This window comes from Amblyomma mixtum, chromosome 3 (assembly GCF_055824585.1).
Source record: "Amblyomma mixtum isolate Tamu chromosome 3, ASM5582458v1, whole genome shotgun sequence".
Classification (NCBI taxonomy): Eukaryota; Metazoa; Arthropoda; class Arachnida; order Ixodida; family Ixodidae; genus Amblyomma; species Amblyomma mixtum.
The window spans coordinates 291,364,979-291,389,585 of NC_143014.1; the positions used below are offsets into that span (position 1 = coordinate 291,364,979).

General features: G+C 46.5%; 1 protein-coding gene across 2 annotated transcripts in view; it reads right to left on the minus strand.

The window, feature by feature from the left end:
- crb (cell polarity complex component crumbs) overlaps positions 1-24,607 on the minus strand; it is a 206,270-nt gene that overhangs the window by 11,533 nt on the left and 170,130 nt on the right. For both annotated transcript variants that reach the window (XM_089583659.1, XM_089583658.1), the window contains 7 exons: positions 23,609-23,721; positions 18,128-18,396; positions 14,715-15,244; positions 11,165-11,294; positions 6,240-6,317; positions 5,132-5,393; positions 3,365-3,633 (listed from right to left, as the gene is read on the minus strand). In XM_089583659.1, the coding sequence (XP_089439785.1) occupies positions 3,365-3,633; positions 5,132-5,393; positions 6,240-6,317; positions 11,165-11,294; positions 14,715-15,244; positions 18,128-18,396; positions 23,609-23,721 (1,651 nt within the window). The remainder of the gene's footprint in view (positions 1-3,364; positions 3,634-5,131; positions 5,394-6,239; positions 6,318-11,164; positions 11,295-14,714; positions 15,245-18,127; positions 18,397-23,608; positions 23,722-24,607) is intronic.

Genomic DNA, 24,607 nt, shown 5'->3' on the forward strand with positions numbered 1-24,607 from the left:
TTTGCTTGTGATGTCCAAACATCCATTGTGATCAAGAAGGACTCCAATCCGCTTGCGAAGACCTCTGTACGCTTCGTTTGGACCTCTTTTTTTTTTTTGATGCATAAAGGACGGGAATGATGGCCCTCGAGAAAGTTGTTCGTGACGGCACTGCGTAATCAGGCATGGTGAGTTTCATGATATCACGGAAGCCAGGCTCCTCAATGATGGAGTACGGGTGCATACCGCATGCAATGAATTGGCCAACCATCTTTGTCATCTGTTGTGCTTTCGGTGCTGTCGCCTTCATTTTTCGTGTGAAACATTCAGCTGCTGACGGTTGCTGAACACACGGCTGGCTCGCCTTCTTCAAGGTGGTAGCGCGTTTGCACACCCGACAGTCATCCTGGTAGGCCTTAAAGAAATCGGGGCGCCTTTTCAAAGGTGTTTGCAATGTCGTCGTCATCCCCGTTGACGTCTTCAAAATGGCCTTGCATTTCAAGCAGTGAGCCTCATTGTCGGGGGCAACTGTCATGAAGTAGCTCCATATCATATTGGATTGCCTTTCGTAGATGCACTGGCCATGGTGCCAACGATCGAACCAGTGGTCGAACAGGTCGAATGTCTAATACTGAGCAAGACAATCCAGTTCGGTGCACCAACTTGCCACTTGCGCTGCTTGCGCCTCTATTAGTTTAGGATCCTCGCTTCTTGGCTTGGATTGCGTCATCTTCTTTTCAGTTGCATTGATGTTGCGTCGATGGGACTGCTGTGTCCAAAGAAGTTAAATGGCACATAGGTTGACAGCACCTCCGAGCAGCACTGGCATGATCGTACCATCGCATCTCCAAGGCTGCCATAGCACCGATAGGTTGGCAGTACTATCAGGGACAGAAGTGTTCAGGACGTGTCGCCGGTGGCTCAAATGCATCGCCATTACCTAGCGACCGGAGATTGGCGCATCTATTTCGCTATCCAAGGGGTGCTCGTATGGAAACATCGGCTCTGCTCTGAGTCTCTTGGGCTTAGTGCGACAAACTGGCGCTCTTACCGGACTATGCCGTCACTCTGACAAGGCGCGTCGCACGCTGCACTTTTTTGCATTTCATCAGCAGCTGCTGCTGAAGCGTTGCTTCGCTTATCAAGCCGAAGGATCGGAACATCGTTCCGGTTACATTCCCAGACCACCACCCCCTCGAGCAAGAATGGAAATGGCTGTACAAAGCTCTAGCGCCCCAAGCGAAATGTTTTTCACACCATTTGCGTGTCCTGGCAAAATTGTCCTTGATAGTACCTCCAAGCAGCACTGCCTGCATCGCGGGCAGTGCTGCTTGGAGCTGTTTTGTTCCCATCAACATGCAAGCAGTCAGAATAGCAAGAAAAGATGCCAGTTGTAGATGGATGTGATCATTCCGTTCTACCAAAGTTCGGCAGTCACATGTTATGTCCGTAGCTTCCCTGACGCCGAGCGTAAATGGCAGTAATCCTCTACGGGTGTGCAATAAGCTTGGCGTTATCACACGCTAAAGGCACCCTTCCCATTGATGTAAGTATACACTTCGGCGAGTCCCCACGCTGCCGCTGAATTTTTTGTACCTCTGCGGGCAATATGATGGCTTGCTTCAATGCTGCCGAGAACGATCACCCATGTTCAGTACGCATGATTCGTCACCTGACTGGGTGAAGTGATAGTTCAGTAGGGCTGCGCGTTTGTCTTTGCATCTCTCCTGTCAGATAATCTTTGCTCCCTTGAAAAAAAGGGGGGGGGGGGGGGGTGTCAAACCCCCTCTGCAGTAAATATGCTGTGGAGTTTCATCAGACTCAACTAGTGATCCGATGAACGTGGCCAAGCGATGCCCGCGTTCCAATATCTGCGACGTTCGAGCTCGCCGATAACGTCACTGCCAGCCAGATTATATAAAGAGTTCGCTGACAATGAATTGAGGTTTCTTGGTTTGGAGCTTAGACAACTGTCTGCTGTGTTCTTCCTTCAGTGTGTCTGCCTCGAAACGGTGGCAGCGATGCGCCTTATGGCAGCAACTACCTTAGTGCGGAGGCTCGAAGACAGCCAGAAAGCAAGATCTTCCGCAATAGCGTGTGGGCCTCGCCTTTCTTTAGTTTGTATCTGGGTTCGCACTCCGACCTGGCTGTGGTATGCGTGTTGACAGACCCCCGAGCTTTGAAAGCGCAATATAAAAAAGCCATCTATGCGGCAATACTCAAAACTGAAACCACTGTGGAAAACCTGTTCCCCCCTTCGGCTGACCATCTTATCATACATCAGGACAGCACTGGCTGGGTGAGGAGGATATCTCTCTCATGGGGGAAGTGGGAGCAGCGACAGGAGCGCCACCTCAAAGGCTACGCGGAACTCTGCGGAGCAAGTGGGATCCGGCCAGCGTTGCGAGCCGTTTGCAGCCGCATGCTCTCGTCACCTTCTGCAGCAGGCCCACGGAGATCCGTCTTGCCTTACTGGTGGACTTCTGGCTCCAGGAAGCAAAACGAGCAAAGAAAATGTGCGCTCTCGTCACCTCCCTCAGCAAATGCTCGGGGATGGCTCTGTCCCAAGAATGTGGCGCGCACGGGAAAACCTGGCTGCTCTTGTCGGCGCATACAAACGTTTGCCGCCGATACCTCCGTAGTCGTGCCCCTGCCCCAGCCAGTAAGTCGGAACTCCTTCTTACGTAGCCTTCTATTTCCGAGGAATGCCTCGATGTTTTTGTAGCTAGCTGGCCCCCTCTGTGTTGTTTGCAATAGCACATGAGTGTTTACGCTTTGTCGTCCCTCCCTTTGTTCCCTCGAGCATGAACCCCTTCACAGTTAGCAAGCGGAAACGCTGCATCCACGGAATGGGAGTGCGGGGGCGGAAGGCTGACCCCCCATATTTCCCCACCACACAAAGCAAGCGGGCAAGTGTCCCAGAAACACTAGTCACGCAAGACTAATACTTCAAAATTTCGAATACCAAAAATTCAGTTCGAAGCAAATATGGAGCTACTACATGAAAGTTGCCCCCGGCAATAAGGCTCGTTGCTTGAAATGCAAGGCTGTTTTGAATATTCGAAATTATTGAATATTTGCACACCCCTATTATGAACCCACAATTTTTTGCATCCTAAATCTATTAAACACTCAAATCATGCATTAATGTTGACCACGATGACTAAAAAATAATCTGCTCAATGCAGAAACAGCTTTTGTATGTGATGGCAAAGTGCCCAGAAAAGTGTGAGGCTGCCCAACCACAGGATGTGTGTGTGCTGCTATTGTTGACATGTCGCCCAACTCCATTAATGTGTGACAGACAGAAACAGAGTGTTTCGAGCAAACAAGCAGCAGCTCACTGCAGCCTTCCAACCCCGAACACCGTTGATGCTGTACTCACCAGGAGTGCGCAAGTGAGCCCATGGTAGCCCGGAGTGCAGTTGCAGAAAAAGCGCCCCTCAGCCAGTGGTGTGCAAGGCGCTCCATTCCGGCATGGATCCTCCAGGTGGCAGCTGTCGTTGTGCTCGCAGTGGCGGCCAAAGCGACCGTCGGGGCACATGCACTCGTACGAGCCAGGACGATCAAGGCACGTGCCACCATGCTCGCAGGGAGACACTTCCAGAGCACACTCATCCACATCAGTCTCGCAACGGCTACCCTCATAGCCAGCTGCATGGGCAGGAAAAAAAGAACAAAAAAGAACGTTAGGTGGCTGGTCAGGGTACCTCACTCCCTTTCAAAAAGAATAAGAAAAGCACTCAAGTCAAGAAAAGTTTAGACAAACGGTGCTATGCCCTCTGTAGCCGCCTGATGCTGCCTGTAACCAAAGCTCCTCAGATGCTCAAAGGGGTCTTGAAACATTCCCTCTCAGCTCTTTCCTGCACCTCCTTTAGTCGCTCCTCACCTTTCGTGCATATGTTTTATCAGCACAGCTTCTGTCTCATCACCGAATATAGGATGCCACAATGGCAGGCGCTTCTTTGCGAAAGAGTCGAGGAGACTGTGCTTGCAAGCACACTGTTGAAGAATTAGTGAGTACGACTGACAGTAATGATAGTGTGGGATCTCAATTGCTTGTAGAATGCACTGAATGATTAACAGTGAAACTGCAGTAATGTGATGTCATCACAAAGCATCTGTTCCATATGCAGTAGGTACTGGGCTAAACTCCCTGTACCAAGTGACATCTGGCAGTCATTTAATGCTCACAAGAAACCACCAGCACGGTGCTCAACTTTCTACAGGTGAAATGCTCAGAAAACCATTTTATAGGCTACTGTCAATTTTGGATACATCAAACTCAGACACATAAAATTGTCAATATATCAAACAGTTCAATATCTCTTCACTCAGAAATTCAATGCAAAAATATAGCTTTATTGCGCGCGTTTATCAAACTACCATTCACTGCAAAATTTTATAGATTGAATGATACACCGCATCCTTAAAGGGGTGGTTTCCCAGTGAGCTCAGCACTTCCATGATCACTTTTCATCTGTGGAGAAAAGCCACATCACTGCATGGCCCTAAAGAGGAGAAGAAGCAGCTATATTGGCTGCTGCATAGCCTAGGGCACTTGCCGCTAGCTCTTGCCACACAGAAATGCTGTGCAAATGCAGGGCAAATACAACATGACAATAAGAGTGTGGGGTGCGATTGGATATGAACTGTGCAGCATTATTCTCTTTGCTGTATGTGGCATCTCTCTGCTTTATAGATGGAATGGCACATCGTTGGCATGGCTGTACTGGTTGAACCAAGTGGTGCAGTAAGCTGCCACTGACTTTTCCAACAGAACGCGTCGGGCATGTTAGATAATACATGCAAGCAATTTTTTTTACTGAAATTTTTTTTAATTACTGGCCACCAAGACGGGGCATGCAGCCCTTGCACAAGCACATTCAATACAGTGCAAAGCATGCTACTGGTCAGATACTGGCCTGGGAATGTTCTGCTCCTAGAGCTGCTACTCGCGAGAACGTAGGCTAGACTAGCTGAAAATGCATTGGTGCCCCCATCCCCTCCTTCCACAAGGTCTGAGAAATAACTTCTACTCAAGAGGTAGACACTGCAGGAAATCTACTCAAGCAAACTAAGCGTGTGTTCACACGCCTGCTCGCATAGCCATCATAGAATGGTCCATATCACCCATTTTGCACACACTTACTTCCATCACAGTTGCAGCTGAAGCCACCCACGTGTGGCACGCAGCGTCCCCCGTGGAGGCAGGTGTCATCAGTCAGCTGCTCACGACAGAAGTCAATGAGCTCAGCACAGGCGGAGCCCCGGTAGCCATCAGCACAGACACACCGATGACCGCCTTTTTCGCCCTTGCATGTGGCACCATTCAGACAGGGCGCACTCTCGCAGAAGTCCCGGAGGCGCTCACAATTGGTCCCCTCGTACCCATGCTCACACTCGCAGCGGTACTGCGTCACATGAGCATCACAGGCAGCAAATGAGGTTTACTCCTGTATGTTATGCAACGCTCTTGGCTCACTTCAGCTTGCCTCATGGGACACTGGAGACAACCAGAATCCACCATGCAGCAAATTAAAAGTGAAGTAGAACAAAAGAATGCATATAAAGCACTTAAACGACCCCTTAGGAGCATGCACGCCCACAAGGAAGGAGTACAAAGAAGTGCAGTGTTGCAAAGAACGGATCAGGACATCTACGGGACACTGTCCAGAGAATCGTGAAGGCGCCTGTTGTGCTTCAAAACATTTGCTGGTGGCTACCACATCTTTTCTGAACCCAGCAGCATGAAGAGGAGGGATGCGTCACCCTACAAAAATTCCAGCAACTCTAGGATAGATGGGCCACATGATCTTTAGTGGTTCTCTTGCAATACCACTAAGCCATGAAATGGAGGCAGGTGTTGCAGAAGGAAGGCTCGCCTTCGTGTGACAGTTACCAAACTTTAATTTCTCTCTCAAGAGATTCCACACTTACTACCAAAGCGGGCCCAGTGTAGTTCCCACAACAACCACTGCAGAGCATGCTATGTATGAGTTAGAGTCTAATTTTTTTTTCTTTTCATTTCCACACCTCACGACATTTTCCATTTATTTTCAAAACGTTTTTATTATCTCCAGAATTCCAGCTCCATAGGCAAACATTGACAGGATAGGGGTGCTATCTAACTACGAAATAAATTGAATTTAAAATTGAGGTGTGCGCCTTTTCACCAGATTATGCAACGGAGAGAACTGAAGTGCAGAAGTTCTCACAGGAAAAAAACAGACAAGCCACAAAAATTTATAGTCACTTACAGCAATTCGCCCAATGATTCCTTGAGGGTAGCATAGCCCATTGTTCAGACAGGGGGCTTGGTCACATGTGATCACTTTCTGCAAATGAAGAATGTAAAGCAGAGAACATTACGATGCAGAGGTCATGTCGCATGAAGCAGAGGTATACACTTACTTTACAGACACACCAACTGAGAATGCACTGGCAACATAGGTGTGAAAAAAAATGCCAGTTTGCATGCTATTCAGCCGTTAAGGTTTTAGTACAAAGTAGGGACAAAAGGTTAACACTACAGCAGCACTGGCACCTGGAAATGCTATTGCAGACACACCAATAACATGAACCTGGGACATTCTGTGGCGAATGCTGTCTGGGGTGTTGGAAACTAAGGGACATAGTATGTTGATGCATGAATGCACCGCTGAAGTGCTCACACATGTGCAAAGCACCTGCTGAGCTCCACGAGGCTGTATGTCAATGTACTTAGATCTGAAACCCATATCCTGTTAACATTTTATGCTATATTGTATGTATGAGCCTACACATGAAGTACGCTCCAAACTTTTACGATGAAAACCTTTGTTCATGTACTACAGTAGAACCCCGTTCATACGTTTTTCACCGGACCGGTAAAAAAAAACGTAACAGCCGGGAAAACGCAACAGTGAGGAAAGCACCGAAAATTAATGAAAACAGTGCAGCTTCGACTTGAAACAATTAATTTCCGCAAATTGACCCTAGGACTTTAAAAAATCGAGAATGGTGGATTGCAGTTTCTTTCGCTCGCTGGAAAGAACAACGCGTTTCTCAATAGCAAAGGCCGCATTGCTGTCAGCGTCGCTTTGCGGTGCGGCCACACCGCACGCACGCAGCAGTGCTGTGCAGTTCACGCGCTCACTGCAGTCCACGCTGAAGCGACGTTGTGCACAGCGTCAAGCACTGAAATGTTCGTAGGCTGCTCGCCGCGCTGCTCCGGGTAAGCCGCCCTGGCTGCCTGTCGACTGCGTTTAGTACGTCCAGCTTTTCCTCAAGGGAAAGCCCCTTCCGCTTACTCAACGCTATCACGCCATCAAAGCACAATAAAGATGTTGTTGCGACTGAGAAGGATGAAAAGGAAATTGCACGGGCCCTGCCCCGAGCCACCACACCACCGCTGTCACTTGCAGATAGAGGGGAGTTAAAAGATAAAAAGAAAGAGTGAAAGAAAAGACGAGCTGATAAGCGACCACAGCCGCGCGCCTCCACCTCACCACCTCCCACGATAAAGATCGCAGCGTTCGGCCTGCGAGGCAGATAGCCATCTAGTGGCGGCCTCTCCAACTCGCGTGCGGCTTCTTGCAGCCAGTTCCGTAGCCAAGCCGGGCCAAGACTCGTCAAAAATCAAAATGGCGGTTGGCGCGCATTGCCCGGGCGGGTTCGGGGAGCCCGGTTGCGACGTATCATGCGGGATCGTTTCCTCGGCTACGACGTAACAGCGGGGTTCCCAATACATTGGATCCTATGGACGCTATGCCGGGACCCGAAGAAAACGACGTAACAGCCGGGAAAACGCAGCAGTGAGGAACGTAACAGCGGGGTTCTACTGTACTGCATTTATGTGACTAAGTCAACACACCCCCAATATCACAAGAAAAGGGGGGGGGGGAGAACTTATTCAAAAGTCAACTATATTTTTTTAGGCCATTGAGGGGCATGAGTTGCGGGGTCGACTTAAACGCGGCAAAACACCGTACACATTCCACCTTATGACCTTGGTAGAGTTTTTTAGGACGCGTTCGCGAAATCTTCGTGTAATTTGCGCACCCCCTCTTTGAAGCCTTAATTTTAGGGAAAAAAAAGTGGGCAAATTATGCCAGTAAATATGGTACATTGCCAACTATAAATTGATTCATTAGCTAGGTAGCATGGAGAGCTTTGCAGTACACACTAGCTTTAAATGCTTCACGATGACGTGCAAGATGGTTATAAAAGTGCAATCGCATTATCGTTATAATTAATTCAATTTTCCAGTTAATCTGAGCTACTGCTACAGCATCATCAAACATGCGCGTATTTCAGGCCGACAAAATGCCCAATATTCTCAATGCATGAACTCATGAGACAGTCAATCCAAACGGGCTGTGCAGCTGGCTTTGCTCAGATGATGAAGCACGACAACTGCCTGTTGCCCAGCAGCAAGCAGCCGCATACCACTAACCATGGCAACCAATCTTATGACTGCCTTGAACGAATGGTTATTACAGTATTGCTGGCGCCATGTGCAGATGCAGTTTGCCATTGCTACTCTTGACCACCTGTCATCAGCGTACACTGCTGTTGCTAGATGTGCTCTCAATGCCCAGCATGCAATATGCCTGCTGCCCAGTCACCATCCGGGCAAGTTAGACAGGGCGTCCAGCAAGCAAGTCTCAAAGATCCCAGCAGGAAATACCCCTTTCCCAATTTTTTTCATTATTTCAGTCAAAATTCCCTGACCACTGAAGAGGCAGAAAAATATAGTAGCTGATGATAATGGACATGAACAGCTAAAAAAATAGATTTTATCTTCCCGTTCAAGTGAGTTTATTTTCTTCCTGAAGAAAATCCAGCTTCAAACTGCAACTCATGATGCCCTTTAATAAGACGGTTACCCTCTTTTTTTTTTTTTCGAGCAAGTGATGTTTCCAGTATGGGGGTGCACATACCACAGTTCTGGTTTTGAAGTGAAAAAGAGTAATAAACATTGTTTACAAGCATAATTTAATACTTCTGAATAGTTCAAATAACAGCACAGATGGTTTAAAGGACAAATGTACTTCCCCAAGGCATAGCGATGAACAGAAACACTTACTATATACAAAAACATCGTACTCCTCCTCATGATCATTGATCATATCCTTAATGCCTATTGGGAGCCACACAGTGAGGGTGGAGGGTGCTCTCCGGGAGCGTACAAACCGGGAGAAAAACAGTGCTGTAACTCTATGGGACATTTGTACTGCCCGCAATTTCGAGCGTATAAACCGGGAACATATCTACAAGGTTCTACTGTATTTCCTGCTAGTGGCTGATATGGCCAGTTATCCTCTCCCTGGTGGAGTGACGTGGAGAGAGAGGGGAGAATGAAGTGTGGGGAGGGGAAGGTACACTGGTCTGCTACCCTGCAGTGGGAGAAAGGGATGAGTGGATATAAAGGAGGAGAAAGGGATGAGTTCAAAGTTGAGCGTAGAAAGGAAGCAAGGACTCTGCATATACGACAAAGTAATAGCCCACTGCACAGACGCGATGCCTTCAAGAAACAGAACAGTGATGCATCAGACTTGCTATTGGAGAGCCATGGAGCGGTGCATTGCTGGTGAAACACAAGATGGCTCACAAGATGACTCACAAAATGGATGAAGAGTGGCAGTGCAAGTGAGATCTTTAGCAAGACCATCCTTTCCACAGTCCCTTTTGACACCTGCAGGCACAGCTCAAACTGTGGAACGGCACCGAGACGCAGTGCCCTCAATATGACATAGCCTGCTCAGCCCTCGCATACTGGCTTTGCTGCACTGTAAGCCCCACCTGCAATGGGCCCATAATTGCTGTTGCATTGAACTTGGATCAGTACAGCGATTTTGGCAGCAGTTTTTAGAGCGCAGCAATAGGTGCCCGTTCCTGGCTTCCGCGGCAGCACCAGTGTGGTCGGCATAACCAGTTGTCCAAGTAGCAGAGCGAAATGTCACTTGGAAGGTGGCTACCACGGGAAGATCCCGGAGGGTGGCCAGCAGTGGAACACATGTGAAGAGCTGCGCTCAGATTTCGCATTACTGGCTATCGTAGTCATATGTCAGATTTTTTTTCGTTTCAGCATGCCAGCAGCGCACAACCGAGTTGAGCTCTTACCTTTGGAAGTTTGGAAGTTAGCTGTAGATTTTTATGCTGCTTTAATGGTTCCCAAGAGTGGCAGTCACATCTGATGGCATTAGGCTCACTTTTGCAAGAATGACAGACAGCTTTGGTTTGAGAATTTTTCAAAAAATTTTCCAACTGACACTCTGTATGCTTATGGGGGCATCATACTCATTGCGCTGCCAGACATCCTTCTTTCAGGCTATCAACAAGACACCCTTTGTTAAATCAGATGCCATAGCAACACTGTCATGGGACAAGCACAGAATGATTGTCAAAAAAAGGCAACAGCTTTTTGTTACCTTGACAGCATAGCCCAAACCAAACAGCATCTAGCCTGTATTAGGTTTGGTTTCTGCATGGACTATGAGATAGGTGCAGCTCGGAAAGCAAGCATTCATGATTTTGACGCCATGGCAGGGCAGTGTGATGCCTTACAAGAGAAATCTGAAAATGCACGAATTCCACATACCACTAGTTCTGGCTTCTTCTACGGAAAATATTTTTGAACGTAGCTACCTTTCTGAATCTGCACCAGCCCAAATCAGCATGTGCAGTGCTCACTTCATAGACAAAGAGTAGAATGGGCAGAAAAAAGAACTGAAAAGAAAGTTGCCCAGACAACGAGAAGACAGCTAAAGTCAAGGTGCCTTATATGTGTGAGAAGAGAAAAGATGTCACGTTTACTGTGTGTGTACCAATGCTAGGCGCTTGCTGTATTGTCGAAATTCACTTTGGACCATCATCTTAACTGTAGTTGGCCCTTTTACCTGAATTGGCCAGCTTTTTGACAGTATCCATAAATTTCCCAGACAATTCCAGGTTTTCCAAGTTGCTAGACAACCTGGTTGGAGCATCCATCATGGCGTTCGCCATTCTGCTCCCTGTTCTCCCACCCCATCTTTTCCCATGCGCTTGCGGCCACAGGGGATCAACAATTTTTGCCTGCCACAAAAAAAAAAAACATCCCCCGACTGACGCCAACATGAAGTTGTTGTGCATCGGAGTCCTCTATAAATCTATCGCAGCTGAGTCATTGTAATGGCTAAGAAGATAAATAGGGCTGTCTCACCCTATCAGTGCAGTTCTGGCCCTCGAAATCTTCAGTGCAGAAGCAGCTGAAGTGGCCTGGCTCCCCATCCTCACACGTGGCCCCATTCTGGCATGGCCGCAGGCTGCAATACCAGATGCGCTCCTCACACCTGCAAAGATCACATCGAATGAACTGCAGCCTAGTCAATCTCTGTCCAAGGATAAAAATAAATAAATAAATCCTACAGCACAAACAAAATGCAAAAAAAAAATGCGTCCCTTAAGTGGTACAGGCACCAAATTTTTGGCTACATGTTTTTTTTGGAACAGTGCATAAGACTATAGTCGGATACAACTTAAGTCTGCAGTGAAGCTTCGCCCACATTAAGGGCCTCCGCACAACATTCCTCCACGACAAAAAGTAGTTCGTAGTTAAAACTTTTCTTGTCATCTAAACAAGAATTTAATCACAAGAAAAACAGTTATAAGCTCGAATTTTGATACCTGGAAAGCCGATCTAAATCATATGATCTGGAACTGCCCGCAGTCCCTACCCGCGAGTCGCTTCATTACCGACTCTGATCATTGGGAGGCTCTATTGCTCAGCCCCGACCCGGGGACACAGATCAAGCTCCTCCAGCTGGCTGAAGACGCCGCCGCTGCCCAAGGGATAGCAGCCGCCGTTTAAGCAGCCAAAGTAAGGAGCGACTTCGGGTCGCTCCCCTATATCCGCTGGAAATAAAGTTCCACCACCACCACCACCTGGCTTGTTCCTGGCTTGTTTAATAAAGTTAAGCAATAAAAAGCTGATTTCATTTACTTTGTGACCAGCTAGCGGAGTAATACAGTACGCCGCGAACCGTGGCCCAGTGTTAACAACTGCTGTTTCTTTAAGTTGTATCCTGCTATAGTATACACGGATTACCACCCGAAATTCGCCCAATGGTAGTGGATAATTTATAACATTTCTTCTCTCCTGTTATTTCGGTTTGAACAGGACAATGACATCAAAGTTTAGTTCAGGTCATGTGAGGCGTAAAAAAACTGCAATATAATCATTGCTTTGTCATTTCAATTCACTTCTACTCTTAATGCCAGCTGTCCCAAACAGCTGAAATGACAACAAATGAACAAGCAGCTATAACACTGCGGCTTTTTTTTATGCTTCACATAACCTGAAGACAACTGTTATGCCATAACATTTCACTGTTGAAACACAAACAACTTGAGGAATTCAATTAGAAATTACCTTATATACTCGTGTAAGGGCCACACTTTTTTTCCGTAGTTTTCACAGGCTGTGACCCTTACACAGGACCGGCATTATATTCAAAAAATTTTTCTTACTGTAGCGGAGCCCCGATTATGGGTCCCTTTTTAATGCTGCGACACGCATTTTTGTGACGAATTAGCACAGTCCCGGCGAATCCTTCAAATACATAATGCATTTCAAGTATGGATGATCGGACGCATGCCCGACGACCGGCACGAATTAACCACATAAAGTAAAACAGATTGCCAGATCAGTTCAGTGGCAGACGTCACGTGATTCTAAGTTAAGATCAAGATCCTCTGAGGATCTGGCGCTCAAATGACCGACGCTTCGAACCAGCGTGCCACATGTGCGACCCACGGCTGTCATTGTGAGGCGGCAATCACCTGGCCTGCTTTTCAGCACGCTTCACTGTCAAAGGCCTAGTGGAAAGCAATTCCACGTTCATTTTAATCTGAGGTTATTGTGTTATGGTGAACTGGTAACAAGGCCAGCCCTTATTCAGTTACCTGTGACTAAATTCAAAGCACTTTCGGTGCAGCTTCAATGCGAAGCACACTAGGCCTAACGACACCGGGTGAGTGGCACACTACTCCGTAAGCCTATTGGATGGCGCGTGCCCAGGAACGCACCGCTGTGGGTGCACCCGATTTTAGTTTTCTTGCTGAGTCTATTGTCTTTCCGGTGCAAACACCAAGTGTGCAGGACGAGTTAGCAGCGCTGCGGCATCACATGTTCACAGTTCCAGGCAGAGTCCAGCCCACGGGATGACACGTGCGTGGTCGTACCGAGTGGCAATTTTTGTTTGCTCACGTCTTACACATCATTACAAAAAAAAAAAGTGGTGTCTGTACAATGTTAATAGCCGTTGTCTGCCTCCTATTCACACACTGCACTCATCACACCAATTTTTCATTTTTTTTAACTATCATATTGCTATCCTGTCCTAGCAACTCAGTGGGATGGCAGCTTTGCCTTCATTGTTGCATGGCAATCTCGCATTTGCCTCAGCATGCAATCCCCAAGCAATTCTCGCATTTATGCAACTGCTCTTGTGTTTTATGAAAAGGCTGTTGCTAGTTGCCAATGGTCACAAATACACAGCATGTAAAAACATGCATTTAATACCGAAATAATAATTTAGACCTAAACGCCGGCTTAATGAATGAAAATGATGATCAGTTATTCACAATTCTACAAATAACACAAACACTGCAACCCTGTAGCATACATAAACAACATACAAAATGAATTCTTTCAAAGTCCTCGTGCTACTATATTCAAAAACATTTCATGCTTAAAACTACTAGTACTATGACATAAAAGGAAGCTCAATGCAGTCGACGCTCACTACAACAGGTCCAGATAGTGTGGAAAGCCAGATATAACGGACATTTGACTAATTTTGTTAGGTAACCACACATTTTAAATCCAACATGTTTCGGTTTTAACAGACCTGGTTACAACAGACCATCGCTTACTGCGGAGAACATTTGCAGAAAAATTTGGCCCAGAACATCTTTTACAATGCAGTGCAGTGGAAGATGAAAATACAGCGATAACGAAGAGAGTGCGAAGAGGAAAGCAAAAGAGGAGGGTGCACCAAAGAGTGGGCGAGGGCGGAGTAGGACGGTACCGTAACAACGGTGCCAGTGGTGCTTCATCGATGGTGATGACTGCTGCAAAATGCACTGCCCAGGCAGAGGCCCAGCAGTGAATGATTGCTGTGCGCCTAGTCGAGGCCGAAATAATCCAGAGCTACCTCCACTTGGCACTGTATGTTCTGTCCGCAGTCACCTATGGTTCAAATACCGCAACAGCTGCGCTCAAATATCGCATTACCGAGAAGAATAATTGTTGGCCAATTTTTTAAATGCCATTTTATCAGCAATGTCTTTTGCTGCCAGACAAACATCAGCATAGCCAGTAAGAGCCATAGAATCGATTTTTATGAAGAACAAATATTGGATGGAGCTCTCAGCAGTGTACCTTTAACAGGACCCTCATTCACTGCAACACCATAGTCCCCGAGGTGCTCTTATAAAAGCTCAAGCACAGGTTCATTATCAACTGCTGTTGCATGCAAATCACTGTAGGATACAAAGATGGTATTCATAAGAAGTCCCTAGTAAACACAACGCAATCGCAGCTGAGGCCTACCATTTTGACCAGGCTTCTAACAGATCCAGTGTTTTGAGACATAAAACCTAAACTATTATCAGGTAATGGTGCTTATGACGAATAAAAGGACAATTCCTAGTTCTTCTCTGAACACAAGACAAGTACTCTGATAAGGACTCAGCAGTGCAAAGCTCACCGCTTTCCTGTGTAACCATCGGGGCAGTCACATCGGAACCCTCCATCCAGGTTGATGCATGGTGCCCCTTGGAGACAGGGGCGTGTGGCACACTCATCGACATCCAACTCGCAGCGTTCGCCTTCATAGGCTGGCGGGCAGACACAGACGTAAGACTTCAGAGGGTCCTGACAGCGGCCTCCGTGGGCACACTGTTCAGGTTGGCAGAGAATGCAGTCTGCTAGAGGCTCGGTGGAGCCCAGAAGCTCAAATCGATTCCACTTCGTAACATCGTCGTTGCCCATGAGACGGTCAGGGGTGAAGAATGGTAAAAGAATACCCCCAAGTCGTACTTCCTTAAGGCAGCCCTCAAATGGGGCATCCCGGGGATTTCCAGCAGAAGCTGCAGCAGGGTCACCACCGAGCACCACAGCCTCTTTCAGGAGGTCCGACAGCCCAAGTGTTCCATCATCAACCCTGTTGAGTACCCTTACATCTTCTGGAGAGAGAGTGGCATTGACGGCGCTGCTGCTGACATTGATCCGCAATTCCTGCAGCAAAGAAGAGTTTTTGCAACCATTGGAAGCTGCACACTGAAATGCAGTCTCAACGGCAAAGGTGGCTAGGCAGGTATAACTCTTTTCCAGTGAAAATGAAAAAAAAAGAGAGAAAAATGGCCACCCAGTACATATGATGTCACCAGCATCAGACGCCCATATTTCAGAAGAATAACCTCTTTAGAATGTTCACAATGTGTGCTCTTCTGTCACAAATTACAGAATTCTAAAACCTGTTTATAATTTCGGTCCCACTGCTACTCTAAACAAAATTCAACAGTAAGGAAGATGTCTGAGATTGCTGGTATTCCATGATAATGCAGGTATTGCAAATTTCATCACTGCATGGATTTCTTGTTTAATGGTACAAGCTCTGGTGATTCAAGCAATTTTCATGCTGACTTGCTCATATTCTGCTTCAGAAGGAGCCACAGAAAGAAATGCTCATGAATGAGAACAAGACATTGAGCCTTAGCTGAAAGAAGAAAGTCCAAGGAGGTCACTTCTAGGCCATGCTGCCTTGCATCACCCGTGTTTCAAATCAACTGAAGGTGAGGGGAACCAGCATCCTCACTCCTGCTAAAATTGGCCATCGCATACGTGCTACAAGAGCCCTGCTACACGGCTTTAAGGTATACCCCTTGGGCTCTACTTTTGATGCCACTGTCACATGGGCACTTTCAATTATGATCGAGACTCCATCCATATCCGGTGTCACTAATTGGTCAATTCAATCACAGTTGAGCCCAATCCTGCTTGATGCCAGTCCGGTTCCTGAAGTGCAATCGAGGGCTGCCACCTTCATGCTTAGGTACTCTATTAGGTATTCTATTAAAGCTATAATTTTTTTTTTTTAACCGTAATCAGTATGGCTTGATTCACAAAACTGGGTTCACACTGTCAACGCCATCCGCCTGTGCGAATGGTAAAAGCAGATTCACACCACAGACTGTTGGCCCGCAAACCAGGCGTCACGTGATGTCTCACTTCTGGTCGATCTGGTTCCCTCCTGGCCAATAATGTCAGCAAACTAGCATGGTTTATGGTTTATGGGGGTTTAACGTCCCAAAGCGACTCAGACTATGAGAGACGCCGTAGTGAAGGGCTCCCGAAATTTCGACCACCTGGGGTTCTTTAACGTGCACTGACATCGCACAGTACACAGGCCTCTAGAATTTCGCCTCCATCGAAATTCAGCCGCCGCAGCCGGGATCGACCCCGCGTCTTTCGGGTCAGCAGCCGAGCGCCATAACCACTGAGTCACCGCGGCGGGGCCAAAACTAGCATGGTGAATGACTGTTAGCATGCCTAATCTGCCTAACGCCACATGCGAAGGTGAAGACCACAGGAGCGGTGATAAGTGAATTAGATATGCGCGCAGCCTTTCCTCTATGTGGCTCTATGTGGGCCAGGCACAAGCCTTGCGGAGTGCAAATTGAACCTCACGAGACTGCTGGACAGTGAGCCAATAGTCTGCTGTGAGAATCGGCCTTAAACAAACAGCACCCATGTACACAGGCCAGTGATCTGCTATGTCGTGTGCCTTTGTGATGGTACGTCCTGCAGATGTTTTACAGCCACTGAATTTTTTTTATCAGAAGTGTTTTTTGTTTACTTTTCCTTCTTGCAAACCCATTTGTTTGTCACCATTTATACAACCACATGGGCATGCAGCACCACCTTTAGCAGGCCAGCTCACCAATTGGGATTGAGTGGGAATGTGTAACAGCGTTGCATATGCAGTGCACTCCGAGTTTCAATCAAGAACTGGGCTCCAGGAAGTGCCCGTCTGACAGCAATACTACCGTCTAAACGCGTGTAAGGGTCGCACCCGTTTTCCCGAAGGAAATATTAAAAAAAAAATAAATCCGTGTAAGGGCCGCACCCGAACTTTTCACGACCCAGGTAGGAATAGCCTTCTAAATGCACGCGCCGTGGCCTCCGCCATCAGCTCCGGCTGCGCACAGGAGCTTCCAAGTGCTGTCCATGGATGGCGCTTTCCTCCATGATGGCGCCCGAGGCCGTGGTCATCATCATCATCATAAACTTTTTTCTCCGCCGCGATTTCCCGCCATCCACATCGACATCAGCATCGCCAGCTCCAGCCTTTTGTTGTTTTTGTGGCATGTTAGCTCGCCGTAGTTGTGGTGGTTGTAGCTTTTGCGTGCTGCTGCTGAGCTTTGCAGTTTTAGCCCGATGGGCAAGTGCCTTAACAGCTACACAGCTGGGAGTTAGCTCTCGAACATGCAAGCGTGCGGTGGACAAGAAATTCGACGCAGCCGAGGAGTGCGTCCGATGATGGTGCAACCAGAAGGATGCATTGAGAAACACAAGCTGCAAAAAGCCCGCTTTCCGAGGCAAGCCGTGCGAGTTTCCAGAAATGGAAGAGCTGCTCTCTTATGTGATGGAAGTGTGGAACAACGGCTACACGTTGACAGCGGACGTGCTGCGCGGCTTCTTTTGGGATGAGTGTGCACCAGAGCACAGCATCAGCCCAGAGTCAAAATACTAGGCGAGTGACGATTGGATGCAGAATAAATGCCGTTCATTCCTTGATTGGTGTGCTTTTACTTAAAAAAAATTTTTTTTCGCAAATCGCGTGCATGGGCCGCACCCCGAAAGTTGGCCCTCGAATCTGGAAAAAAAGTGCGGCCCTTACACGCGCTTATACGGTACAAAGGCTGTACATTTTTTTTGGTGCAAGTAGGAAGAACATGAAGGCAACATGTATAGTGCCGCAGCAGTAGTGGTGTCCTTATCAGCACACTGCTTGGGACACAGAGCACATGCTGTCTTCAGGCTTGCAAACGCTGCATAAACCTAAAAATAATGAGCAGCATAGATGGGTTATTAGCTCAAAAGTTCTGTCCAACTCACCCGCCACTCTCCCTGCGTGGCATTGACCCCGAAGCTCAGAGTCTGTTCACTGAAACCAAACTGCCAGCGAGCCTCCACTTGACCACCGACCAGCGCCAGCGAGAAGAAAGGACCACTGTCCGAACCAGAAGCTAGATGCAGCAGGCCACCATCCTGAGAGCGTGTTCGGAACCACAGGGATATGCCATCCACCTTACGCTCACTTGGCAGGAAAGCTTGATAGCGGAAAGTTGTGCTACGGTTGGCATCGAATGTGGCCGAGGACACACCTGCAAACACACAAGAAAATGTTTCAGGAACCCAGATGTGCAGCGTGATGCTGACAGGGTTGATGACACATGTGGATATGGGGCTTTAGTAAATCAAGTTCCAATGGTGGGAATGGCCATGATTGCTGGCTTGAAAGCAGGCAAAAACCACTCTAGAAAAGCTTTGTCATGTCTTGTAGCAGGAGCCACACATTGCAAAACATGGCGGTCACACAATGCATGAGTGCTGATCAATTGCGGCACTGATGACGTGTAGGCAAAGCTCTGTGCTCGCAGATGTGCACTGCGCAGCTGTTGATTGTGGTAATGGCTGATTTGGTCAGAGTGAGCTGGCGGCAGAATGGCAGCCAGCGACGCAAAACAAAGATGCCTCCCACCCGCTCGTGGGTGAGATGATGATGGTACAGTACGGCTGCTGTAAAAACATGTGCTTCACCAAAACGTGGTAGTACTAAAATTGACCACTAGCGGTGTGTGAATATCCAATTTTTGGTTGCAAAGGAAACCAAATATTCCTCAATAGCTTAAACAAAAAAAAATGCCTCTAGCAAACCAACACAGCCACGAAAAAACACTGATGTATTGAATACAAATTTCATTGTACTTATTATTATATCATTTATTATACCTGCATGGCCTACTGGACTTTAAGTGAATGGGAGTAGGGGAGAGGGAATCGTGGAGTACAGTGTAATCCACTTATAACAATATCAGATATAACAATATATCGCTTATAACAATAAAATTTGTTACATTTATCACTTCTCCCATTGCCCCCATGCAAAAATGAACCGCATGATAAAATTATCGACGAAATAACGCATACAATAGGATTCTGGCTGCCCGGAAGGTGTTTACCACCAAACTTTTCCTGAAAGTTTGATAAGGGTTTATGGGTTTAAGGGGGTTTAATTAACTCTTTCGCTACCGCGCCATAAGCCATCATTCGCATATGATCGATTCAAATTGCCCACGCAAAAATGTTCATTTTGGAGCGTCGCAGACGTGCTCCGCCATCTAGTTAGCAAGCTCAACAACTGCTCTTTTGATTGCAGCCTTGGTTTCAGTGTTTTGACATGAGGGGGCACCGTGAAAAATAAAACTTTGAATGGCTGCAGCAGCGTCAGCCGGAGAAAACGGCATCCGCATCGCCACGCGCTCCTCGAAAGCAAAAGCTGACATCGAGCACGTCGGCCGGTTTCGGTTTCGTTTTTTGCGACGAAAGCAGCGGTTATTAGTCGGGCAACAATGTACAAACATCGGATTTCAGTTTCAACAGCGAGACTTCGCCTCGGGCGCCTGGAACGTCAGCGCGTACTTGCATGTAAGTTCTGTTTTCGTTCGCTGTGTGTTTTCTGCGGTGCATACGGTTTGTAATTGATGACAGTGGTTTATTTTCGTGCTTCAGGGTCTTCACAATGTATGGCGAAGATAGTTTGCCAAATGCTCAAGGTCGCGTCGCGTTTTTCAACCGAGACGACTGCTAGGTGTCCATATCGGCACATCGCTGCGGAGCGGCGCTCAGAGATTTGCTCGACCTCTCGACTTTTTTTTGATGCTCTTCACGGCGGAAATGATGAAGACCGTGTGCAGAAACACTAATAAATATGCATGAATGAAGATTTTGAGCAAGCAAACATACGCTCGGTGTGACGGCTCATGGGAAGACGTGAATCTGTTGGAGATGCTGATGTTCATTGGAATCATTGGAATCTGCTTCTAGCCGCCACGTATCAATATAGATTGGAATTGTTGACCTGCCACGACTATATCTCTACTGAAATACCAGAATAATCTATTCTGGCCCTCTACCATCGAAAATCATTTCTCAAAATTGGTTTTTCGCTTTTCTGTTTGTTTTGTTTTTGCACTTAATGGACCCGGATGATTCAGTGGCGGCAGCTTCTATTTTCAAGACTTGGAAAGTGTCCTGGCTTTTGAACCACATCGATAAAACTTATTTATTCGATCCTGATGTTTTAGAGCTTGCCTAAAATGCCAAATTTTATCAGCTGGCTTTCAGGGAGCGGCTCATTCAAGAAATCTTCGGGTATGATGAGGGAAAAGAAGTCCATGCCCCCAATCCTCCCACAGAATCCATTCAACACCAACCGAAAAAAAATGAAAAAAAGAAGAAACTGCAAGCTCGGCTATCAGAGAACAAGGGAGGAACAAAGATAAAACCTTATGTGAAGCACCTGTCAGTCTACCCCTGCTTCACATCTTCACCCCCGATTGCTCTTCACAGTGGCACCACAGTCATGACCCCTGACTTGACAGGCCATGGAAAGTGCAGTAGTTTTTTCTCATAGCTGAAATTGTGAATAATGACAGCTATAAACAAGTGCAACAGTTTGTATATTCCAGTTTTCCTCTAATCAAGTACTGGCTTAGTGCAGCCGGTAATTTTTGTTTTTGCTATATACTTTTTTTGTTTTTAGCAAATTTCACAAATAAATGTTCATTTACTTTTGCACACACAACTCTTCTGTTTGTTTCATTCAGAAGTGTAACTAATACGCTACAATTTCATGCATTGCAATATGTGCTGGGTGTGTTAGTTCTTGTGAAAAAAATTTTTCTTTCAGCACACTCCAAATCGTCCATTTTTCCGCGGTAGTGAAAGAGAATGTCCTAAAGCGACTCAAGCTTTGAGGGGCACCATAGTGAAGGGCTCCAGAAATTTCCACTACCTTGGGGTTCTTTAACATGCACTGACATCGCACAGTACACGAGCCTCTAGAATTTCGCTTCCATCAAAATTCGACTGCCACGGCCGGGATCAAATCCGCGTCTTTCGGGTAAGCAGCTGAGCGCCATATCCACTGAGCCACCACGGTGGCTGAAAGTTTGGTAAAAAAAAAAAAAAAATTGAAGGGAATGACATGAAAACTCCGCAAACAGACCAGTGGGGCGAAATCCGTGAGGAGGCGTTGCGTACGGCCTTCGGAACCAAGCGCTATCATTGTCACTATCATTAGGAAGGAGGGAAAAGCTAGCTTGGCTGCCACCACGTAAATTCTTTCTCACACAATCATAGTTCTACTGTTTCCGCCTGTTTATGCATTCCTGAACTGTGTAAAAACGGCGGCGACTAAGCGCAAGGCGATACCTCTGAACTCACCCAACTTTTTTCATTGAGAATTCACTTTTTTTTTTTTTTAAATCTTAGTGCACTCCTCTGTTTCGTGCTGTCTGCAGTGCAGAGTTTGGCAGAGCGACAAGATTCTGTGCACCTTTGACAGGAGTGCCGCTGGCGGTGGCTACATGCATGGGGGAATAAGTTGGGTGTGTTCGTTTTGCCTTTTTCTTTTGCTGGTCCAGATATAATGATTATCTGTTATAACGATAAGATTTTCTGGTTTTCTCAATATCACTATAAGTGGATTGGACTGTATTAGTAGAAGTAGTAAAATTTGAACAAGAAAATGTTCTCACAAGCAATTTTGCACCAGACCAGGTCAGGGGCGTAGCCGGGGAGGGTGCTTCGGTGTCAGAACACCCCCCGAAATTTCCTGAGCACTGCATCCTGCCCTCCTTTTGGCCTTTTTTCGCCCATTATATTTACACACCACATCGATATATTAAAATATAAAAACGAAAACAAGAACAATGTCTGTTAATCCTCGAGAAGATTGATGTACGTTGTCACGGCTCTATAATAGGAAGTGCAAGTTATTGCAGAAAAGAGTCACTCTTCTTTGCCATAGCATGACATATGGCAGTCCTTTATTGTAGGCACAATTCACGCAATTAAACATACCTTTTCACGTCAACCTACCTTTTCACCCTTTGCACTGTCCCCAAATGATCATAAACTATTGCAAAAATAAAAAATGCTTTTCTTTTTTTAAAGTGCCTCTGCGGACGGGCGCAGGTTCACATGAATGGGGCAGAAGTTATGACAAATGCCATTCGTTCGCAGTTGCTGATTTTCTTGTGGAGCAGAAGCCTCTGTGTTGTTTTATATTACAGTCAAGCCCACTTATAACAATATTCAAGTGCCATGGAAATACCATTGTTATAGCCAATAATTGTTATAACAGGGTTGTGCCAAAAAAAAAGAAAAGATGACAAACTTCAGAGCATTTATTGACAGTAAATATCCGGAGTGGTTTGATTGTTCTAATGCCTGTAAAAGCTCGTTAATTCGAACTTCAGGGAACCGGAACAATGTTCACTGTTCACCGATGACCAAAGCACCGCCATCACTGCGCCACCGGGAGTTTCGCGCACCTCCGTGTCACAGGAATCAAGCCGGCTTTCCGGAAGTGATTCTTACGGGAAATTCAAGAAGCATGCAGAACTAAGGGTGCGGTGACAGCTGAGAAGAGAAAAACCGCGCTGGCTGCACGCACGTGCATTGCACTGACTGATTGGGGGTACGCATGGTGCGCGTAGCCAATGCAGCAATGCAGCAGCTCTCGTGACGCGATGACGCCTGCCTCTTTTGCTTTCGTGGCGTTGCTGCGCAAGCTTAGTCCATTGGTCGGCCCCACATGTGCGCACTTTTGTGTTGTAAGCATGGTTTTGCTGGTGTGGTTGTAGCATTCCCTTCTTTTTTTTTCTATAACGGTTGACGCTCAATTACCAGATTTAAGTGTCATAACCAATAATGTGCCTTGACAGCATTGCTATAAGCAGTTTATTTTACCATAGAACACATAGCAAAGCTGATGGTGCCATGACTGACCATTGTTATATCCGATATATTGTTATAACCAGTATTGTTATAACCAGTACTGTTATAAGTGGGCTTGACTGTATGTGAAAATATTGTAAATAGACACAAATTTTCGTTCGAGAGTTTTCTTTCTTTTTTTTCTGTGAGACAATAAATGTTCTTTACGAATCAAGTCCTCGGAGTTCTGCGTGCATGCATATTTTTATGTAGATATTACAGTGAACGAAACAACTAACTCTTCGACTTTATTAAAAGCAGAAAAATGCTGCTTTATTAAAGCATAAAAATGACTAAGATATTGTTTGGGTGCAGGCTCTCTTTCCTTTTATTTTTTTACCAGCAGCGTATAACACCCCCTGAAAAATTTTTCTGGCTACGCCACTGGACCAGGTGATGGTGACCCTTGAAGGGCAACAAGGCACCACTGCACCAAATGGTCAATGCCAACAGCAGTCACATGCAGCAATGGAGTAAGGCCTGAGCAACTGCCACATACACAATCACAGCAAGCCGCAACACAAAACTCACACTCGAACCCCTGCTCCAAATCCTGGCAAGTGCTCTGGTTGGGGCAGCTGTTGAGAACACATGGCTTTAGTTCTTCACAGTGCTTGCCACGATGTGATGGCGGGCACAAGCACCTGCAAAAAATGACAAGCAAGAAACAATGCTATCAAGCAGAACACGAATGAATCGCACAATTTACCAAGCACTGTCAATATACCCTTCCTCACTAAATGTGACCATCTATACAAAAGCTCAAGGTCAAATGCAGTTTAATGGAATCTTTTTGCCTTGACGATGCGATCCTGGATAAACCAAGAAAGTAAAGCGATGTTGCCCACAGTAATGTACATGTTATGCTATGAAGCATGTATCAAGCAGGGTAGATTGACCTACTACGCAGGTTGGAAATGAAACATCTGCCAATCTTTGTTTCATGCATTGTAGCAAGCCAGCATACTGCAGAAATGGTGGTAGCTGTTCGTGAGCTCTTCAGTCTGAGCTACGCTTGTCTATGCCAGTGACGGCATAGAAATTTATACTCCCCAATCCTGCCAGTACTTTTTTGTACTTGGGTGAAAAGAAGGTCTTCAATTAGGCCTTCAGGCTAAATGCTAGTGCATGCCCTTGAGAAGAGAGTACATAACCTTTACTAAGACTTTAATAAACTGGCTAGCCACACCAGGACCTGCTGAAATAATTTCAACCTAGGGTAAAATAAGGTGAATGTATAATCATGCAAGAATTTGATTCTAGCTACACCGAAGTCACCCTATTTGCAATCAGAACTGCGGCAGCTACCACTGAAGCAGAAACCACTCCCTCCCAGCGAACTCACTTTCCTTCGCTCACTGGACAGGGTGATAAAAAACAAAAGTTGCACCTGGCTTTCGCTTTGCCTCATTTGACTGCATTATATAACTTGCGGACGAAAATAAAGTTCTCAAAACTCTTCACTCACATAGACTACCTTACTATGCAAATATGTCACTCCTCCTGGTGTCATATTTACAAGGGGAGATA